We start from the raw sequence: 7,133 nt of genomic DNA, 5'->3' as shown, positions 1-7,133 counted from the left end.
GCGGGCCGAGGGCGGTGCCCCGAGCGCTGCTCCGCCCGCGCGCCCATCCACTCGGGCCGGCCCTGCCCGGCCGGGGTCCGCGCTCCGGCCGCCACCCGGGCTCGGGACAGGCGGCAGGGGGCGCTGGGCACGCGCGAGGCCGCGGCCCGCTCGGGGTCCACCGCCGGGGGCCCGGGCCGGCGCCCCCGGGCCGGGTCCCGGCGGGGGCGGGTCCGCTGGCACGTGGAGGGGGCCGGGCTCCCCGCGCCTGGCCCCGAGGGGCTGGAGATGCCCGGGCGCCCGGGACCTGGGCTGGCCCCGCCGAATCCAACCCTTTGGGGCTCAGTCTGCGTTCGGGAACCGCCCCCTCGCTGCATCCCCGGAGGGAAGCAGCGGCTCCGAAGAGCCCACCCAGGGTCGTCTCCGTCGGGGGTGAGGAGCTAAGCGGGGCGGGACTTGGGAAGGAAACATTAGGTCCAGAAGGCAGATTCGGGATAGTCGGAAGGGAAACCCTGGGTCTCACGCCCCCTCCTCTCTTATCGCCCCCTTTACGCGGCGCTCCCGGGGACGTGAGACCCGGCGCAGGCTGGCGCGCGAGGTGTGCCGGGGTGGAGGCGGGGAGGGGACGCGGATGGGGGAGGCGCGAGCGCAGGGAGGCCCAGGTGTCTGGGAGGCCGCTCTGGGGAGGCGGGCGTGGGGGGACAGAGGTCGCTTCTCCCTGGCAGGGCCCAAGGAGAAACTCGAGGAGCTGCTGACGTCTCGTGGCCTTGGGGGAGCCGCCTGCCGGCGCTCTGCGCTCTCTATCTGGCTTCGGAGCGGGGTAGAGCCGCAGGGTGGGGTGAGCGCAGGGTGCAGGGCCTGAGAGAGATAGCGTCGGTGCAGAAGCCCGTGCCCAGGACACAGGCAGCGTGCGGGACGGATGCAGAGCGGGTGCGGGGCGAGGGGCACTCCAGCGCGGTGCCTGGGGGAGCAGAGCGTGGCAGGATGAAGGGTGCGCGGAAGCGCACTGTCTCCGGGGAATGGGCTGTTCGAAGCCGCGGGGTGCCGGGACGGCTCAGGCTCGACCTCGCACTTCCCAGGCTAGCAGGGGGAGAGCAGCGTCAGGAAGAGAGCAGCGTCCAGAGGAACAGGGCAGTGGTGGGGGGAGGGTGTAGTACCCGGGGTGGGGACACTGCAGGTTTTCCTTTTTCCCGTAATGACATCATGGCAAATACCCAAACCAGACGAACCCAGCTCGGGTGACATCCAGCAGGGCCAAGCCGGTCCGGGCCGGCTTGGGGGACCTGGATGCCAGTTTAAGGGGCTGGGCACGGCGTCCTGCCGGGCCAGCGCGCTGGGGGAGGGGTTCTGCCTCGCCCGCCTGCGGAGCGGACTGTGCCCTAGGCGGGAACGGGGATCGGCTGGGTAGGGCTAGGACGGAGCTTCTCTGGGCCAAGGATCAAGGTCCCGGGCTGGGGTAAGCTCCGGTGCACCCTAATCCGAAGGGGGACCCGGAGTCTGAAGGGGGCGCCGCAGAGCTTCAGCAGAGCTGAATCCGCGCCACCTCGACTGCAGGCGGGGCCGATTATGTCCCCGCCCCCGGGGCGGAGCTATCCCGTCTCGGGACACTCCCTCAAGAGAGGAGTCTCTCGGAAGCCATCCTTCGGGGCGGAAGTCGCTCTGCCCCGAGCGCGGGACAGCGGAAACCGCCGCGCTCCTGTCTCTCTGTGCGCGTGCGCGATCCCGTGTCTTCACTGCCTTCTGGCGAGGGGGGTCGCGGCACGCCGGGCCGTGGGTGCGCGCTCGGCTTTCGTGCCCGTCTCACCATGGCGGGAATCCTGTTTGAGGATATTTTTGATGTGAAAGACATTGATCCGGAGGGCAAGAAGTTTGACCGAGGTAAGTTAAAGGGGCGGAGGGACGGCATGGAGGGGGTGGCCCTGACCTCCGCGGACACGCCTCCCCGGGTCCCCTGCCCACCCGGCTCACGTGGTCAGCCCCTACCCTCGGGTCCCGAGACCGGGATCCTTGTGGGTGAGACCGGGGGTGGCGGCTCCCCAGGGCTCCCACATGGGATGCGGGCGCCTGGGTGGCCTTTTCGGGTATCTCCGCAATAATTGTCCGCCGGGGCGGGCGGTCCACTGTGCTCCGCACCCGCAGCCGTCCTGGCCTTCCGAAGGTCTGCGGGTCTAGCTCCTGTTGCTCAGAGAAGTTAAGCAGTTCACCCAAGCCTGCACAGAAAATAATCCAGCTTCCCACTCCTCGTGTAGCCCTCCTTGTGAATACTTTTTTTTTCTTTCTTTCTAGTGAACTTTTTTTTTTTCTTTTTGGGTCACACCCGGCGATGCACAGGGGTTATTCCTGGCTCTGTACTCAGGAATTACCCCTGGTGGTGCTCAGGGGACCATATGGGATGCTGGGAATCGAACCTGTGCAAGGCAAACGCCCTACCCGCTGTACTATTGCTCAGCCCCCAGTGAACGGCTTTTTTGGAAAGTGAACATCTTGGGGAGTTAAAAGTTTAGTTTGGTTTTTTTTTTTAACAGTTGGTACTTTTTGTTTGTTTGTGTTTGTTTTGCCACACTGGCCCTTAGCTCAGGGATGGAACTAGGGTGGGTCTCTGGAACTAGGGTGGGTCTCTGATCCTAGGGGTGGGTCTCTGCTCTGCTGCTCGCAGGTGGCCTACCTGCTGTACTGTAGCCCCACCTGAATACCAGTTCTTACCTGGCCTGATGACGTACTTAGTGAATATCAGCATACTTAGTGAATATCAGCATACTTAGTGAATATCAGCATACTTAGTGAATATCAGCATACTTAGTGAATATCAGCATACTTAGTGAACATCAGCGTACTTAGTGAACATCAGGGCAGTCCTTGCCCGGCATAGGAAGATGAAACCTTTGGGTGAATGAGAAACTGGCCCCCAGTCAGATTGTTATCTAGTTTCCTTAGGCAGACCCCAAACCTGATGTCATTTGGTGTTTTTGCTTGTGTTTGGGGGCCACACCTGGCAATACTCAGGGGTTATTCCTGGCTCTGCATTCAGGAATTAGTCCTGGTGGTGCTGGGATGCCGAGGATCGGAACCCTGGGTCTCCCATGTGCAAGGCAAGTGCTGTCCTGCTGTACTATCACTCTGGTCCCAGCCTGGGTATTAGCTTACCTGAGGCCCTTTGATTCTTTTCTGGGGCTTCTGCTCACTTGCTCTAGTCCCGCACCCCTTTGCTCAGACATTTGGTTCTGATTGGGCCTGCCCTGCTCTGAGAGCAGGGGATAGACCAGTGCCTACGGACTGGGTTAGAGAGTGTTCGTAGTGCATGTCGCTCCCCTGAGTGGCGCTTTCACGCCCCCCCGCCCCACTGCCACGCTGGGTGACCTCCTCTCTTTCTCCTCCTCAGTGTCTCGCCTGCATTGTGAGAGCGAGTCTTTCAAGATGGATCTCATCTTAGACGTGAACATCCAGATCTACCCTGTAGATTTGGGTAAGTACGGAGCAGGCGGTGTCGGGGGACAGTATGCTGGTCCCGCCACCCTTCACCCTCACTGGCTGCTGCTCTTGGCTGTTCCCAGGTGACAAGTTTCGGTTGGTCATAGCCAGTACTTTGTATGAAGATGGTACCCTGGACGATGGTGAATACAACCCCACGGATGACCGGCCTTCCAGGTGAGAAGGGAGCACGTGAAGGAGGCCTGAAGACTCAGCAGCTGAGTGGTGGTATAGGAAGGCCCTTCCTTAGTTCTGGGAGTAGATGACCCTCAGCTCCATCTGAGAACCCTCAGGGGGAATTGTGAGACTTAGGAAGCAGACGAGCAGGCATTTGATTTTATGTGTATTAGGGTTTTGGAATCGTACCCAGTGGAGCTCAGGGAACCTAGAGGTGCCAGGGTGAGGGCGGTATTGAACCCAGGTGGGTTCCAGTCATTTGAGCCTTTTCCCTTCTTGAGCCGCAGCGTTTTATTTGGTTTTGTTTTGGGGCCACACCAGGCTGTGTCTGTGGTCAGGGCTGGCTCCTGGCTCTGGGCTCTGGGATCACTGTTGTTGGTACTTGGGGAAGCAAACCCAGGCAGACTACATCCAAGACAGGCACGTTAACCCCAGTACTATGTCTCTGGTCCTGAACTGCAGCTTTGGGGGGTGGGGGGAGGGTGAGAGGGTTCATACACCCAATAATGCTCCGGAGTTACTTCTGGTTTTTAGTCATGAATCACTCCTGTCAGTGCTTAGGGACCATATGGGATGATGGGGATCGAATCCGGGTCAGTTGTGTGCAAGGCAAGTGCCCTACCTGCTGTGCTCTGGCTCTGGCTGCTGAACAGCAGTTTTTTGATGGCTGAGGAAATGACCACTGAGTGATCCGGGTGGTGTGGGCCTGAAAGCGTGGGGTGGGGATACAGTGTCCCACAAAAAGACTTTGGAGTCACACAGGGTTGTTTTTTTTTTTTTAAGCCTTGCCATTTATTTGTCCATTAATTTAAATGTCTTTCAGCCTTAGATGAGAACATCCAGTGAAAAAAAAGAGTTCACAGGCTTGCTGAACACTTAATCCCATGTTTGGAAAAGTGCCTGTTCTGCTGACACTTGACCAGTGCCTTTTTTTTTTTTTTTTTCAATTTTTGGCTGATCTTTTATTTTTTTTATTTTTTATTTTTTTGGTTTTTGGGTCATACCTGGGGGCCGCATGGGGTGCCGGGGACCGAACCTGGGTTGACTGTGTGTAAGGCAAGCACCCTACCCGCTATACTATCGTCCTGGCCCCACCAATTGCCATTCTTAAGGAGGGTCTCTCTTTTGTTTGTTTTGGGGCCGTACCCAGGATGCTCAGTGATTAATCCTGGCTCTGTACTGAGGAATTACTCCCGGCAGGCAAATGTCTTACCTGTTATCGTTCTGGCCAGCCTTTGAGGGTCTCTTTTTATTAACTGCTTTTCAGCATAATTTTGCCATCCTTGTTTCACAGGGCTGACCAATTTGAATATGTGATGTATGGGAAAGTATACAGGATCGAGGGGGACGAAACCTCGACTGAAGCAGCAACACGCCTGTAAGTTCCATGGCCTTGTACGGGCCCTTTTCCCTCTCCTCTCCCTCCGCCCCCGCCCTGTACTGAGGATTTGGGCCAACCTTGGACAGCGAAGGCCCCGGCCATACCTCCTGACTGGGTCCCTCTCTCCAAGCCCTCAGAACTAGGTGGGAGCAGAGTGAACCTCTGCCAACAGTGTGTCCCGTCTGCAGTTTGCTCCTGTGGCCTTTGTCAGCCTCTCAGGCTCCAGCGGTACAAATGGTGGTTTTTTGCTGTGTGAAGGGTAAAGGGAGGGGGGTTCCTCAGGATCCCAATGCAGCATTAAGTGACTAATTGCTAGACTTTTTAGTTGAGAGAGAGAGAGAGAGAGAGTGTGTGTGTGTGTGTGTGTGTGTGTGTGTGTGTGTGTGTGTGTGTTAGCTACTCTGCAGCCCAATCCGTGCTTCTTTGGTTTCCCTGCCTCATTATTTTTTTTTCTCATCTTTTCTTCAAAATCTTATTAAAACAACATGTGTCCTTCTCACAAAATTTGAAAAGCAGAGAAGTCATGCAAAGAAGGGGAAAAAGTTACCTGTAATTCCATACCCAGAAGGAAACTTTTATATAAACATTTGGGGTATCCTAGGTATTTTTTTTTTCCTGCGTACATTTTCCCTTTGAGATCATGTTGTATATTCCGATCTTTTTTTCCTCTGCTCCTTTTGCCTAATGTTACATAAAATGCTTCTTCGTTTTATTCACTTAGGATAAGTTTAAAGCTTACCCTAAATGTTTTAATAGCTACATGGCATTCCAGTAAATGGGTATGTTTTCATTCACGCAGCCCATCCCCTTATTTGGACATGTAGTTTCTTTCACCTTTGCTAATGAACGGTCACTCCCTTGGGCCCAGGAGACAGCTCCAAGGGTTGTATGCATCAGGTCGAGGGTTCAGTTCCTGGCCCGGCATGGCCTTGCATGGTATGGCCTCCCCTCCCCGAGTGCCACTGCTGGGACTGAGCACTAAAGCGTCACCCTTCATAGCTGGTCTGAGTATTGCTGGGCGTCTCCGCCAAAATACACCAAAACCAGGGATCACCCAACCACAGCCAAGTCTTGGCATTCGTCTTTGTCTAAGTTTGAGTCTTTTTCTTTCTTTCTTTTTTTTTATTGTTTTGGGCCACACTCAGCTGTGCTCAAGGACTTTCTTGTGGCTCTGTGCCCAGGGATCAGTCCTGGTGGGGTGCAGGGATTGAGTCTGGGTTGGCCGTGTACAAGGCAAGGCAAGGCCCTCCCCGCTCACAGTCGCTCGGGCCCCTGAATCTGGCCCTTGAACCTAAAGGGTGACGGCTGTTTCTTTGGGGGGAAGGGGGGCAATACCCAGGGTGCTTGGGCTATTCCTGGCTCTGCTCAGGAGTGACCCTGAGTGGTTCCTGGGAGTGGGGGACCATGTGTGGTGCTGGGGATGTGAAATGGGGACTGGCTGCATACCAGGCCAGTGCCTCGCCCCCCTCCACTCTTACTCTCAGAGGGGCCGGCGAGTCCTGAGGAGTTCCTGAGCTCTGACTCAAGGGCCTGGGTCCTTCTGTTGCAGCTCTGCCTACGTGTCCTATGGCGGCCTGCTCATGAGGCTGCAGGGCGACGCCAACAACCTGCACGGGTTCGAGGTGGACTCCAGAGTGTACCTGCTGATGAAGAAGCTGGCCTTCTGAGCGCCTGCACCTCAGGCCTTCACTCAGACCCCCGGAGCCATCGCCGTTCCTCACGTGCTGAGAGGCGCCGAAGGTGCCCTGAGGGGCACTCCAGGGAGCCTGGACGCAGCGGGACACTGACCGTGCCATGGACTGACCTCTGAGCAGCGTGAAATGATCCCAAAATTGTTGGTTGCATATGGCTTCTAGTTTTTTTTTATTAAACAGTTTTGTTTTTATTTTTCAGACTCTTGTCTCCTTTTTGAAACACTTCCTCAAACATGATTCTTTCCCAGCCCACCCGCAATACATGATGTTCATGGCATAGTCAGAGCCGTCCTGTAACCGTAGGGTCTATTCTTGCTGTTTTTGGTGTCTGGGTTTGGGTGCCCACCCACCTTTTACCCTCCGGTATGGTTTTCCTCTCTGGAGAGAGACGGTGCGGTGCTTCTTGGTTCCCGAGGGCACCCACGCCTGGGAGA

The 7,133-nt window shown here is 56.6% G+C and overlaps 1 protein-coding gene across 3 annotated transcripts; it reads left to right on the top strand.

Moving 5' to 3' along the window:
* The first annotated feature begins 151 nt into the window (after positions 1 to 151).
* POLR2H (RNA polymerase II, I and III subunit H) lies at positions 152 to 6,897 on the top strand. Of its 3 annotated transcripts, none has more exons than XM_055125090.1 (5): positions 152 to 411; positions 3,359 to 3,442; positions 3,531 to 3,624; positions 4,919 to 5,002; positions 6,555 to 6,897. In XM_055125090.1, the coding sequence occupies exons 2-5, from the start codon at positions 3,394 to 3,396 to the stop codon at positions 6,670 to 6,672; spliced, it is 345 nt and encodes a 114-aa protein (XP_054981065.1). In that variant the 5' UTR covers positions 152 to 411; positions 3,359 to 3,393; the 3' UTR covers positions 6,673 to 6,897. The 3 variants fall into 3 exon arrangements, with proteins under 3 accessions (XP_054981065.1, XP_004603099.1, XP_054981064.1); XM_004603042.2 differs by lacking the exon at positions 152 to 411 and adding an exon at positions 1,137 to 1,857; XM_055125089.1 differs by lacking the exon at positions 152 to 411 and adding an exon at positions 2,653 to 3,068.
* The last annotated feature ends 236 nt before the right edge of the window (positions 6,898 to 7,133 follow it).

This window comes from Sorex araneus, chromosome 2 (assembly GCF_027595985.1).
Source record: "Sorex araneus isolate mSorAra2 chromosome 2, mSorAra2.pri, whole genome shotgun sequence".
Classification (NCBI taxonomy): domain Eukaryota; kingdom Metazoa; phylum Chordata; class Mammalia; order Eulipotyphla; family Soricidae; genus Sorex; species Sorex araneus.
The sequence above is the reverse complement of the archived record's forward strand: the minus strand, read 5'-3'. Positions and strand labels throughout refer to the sequence as shown.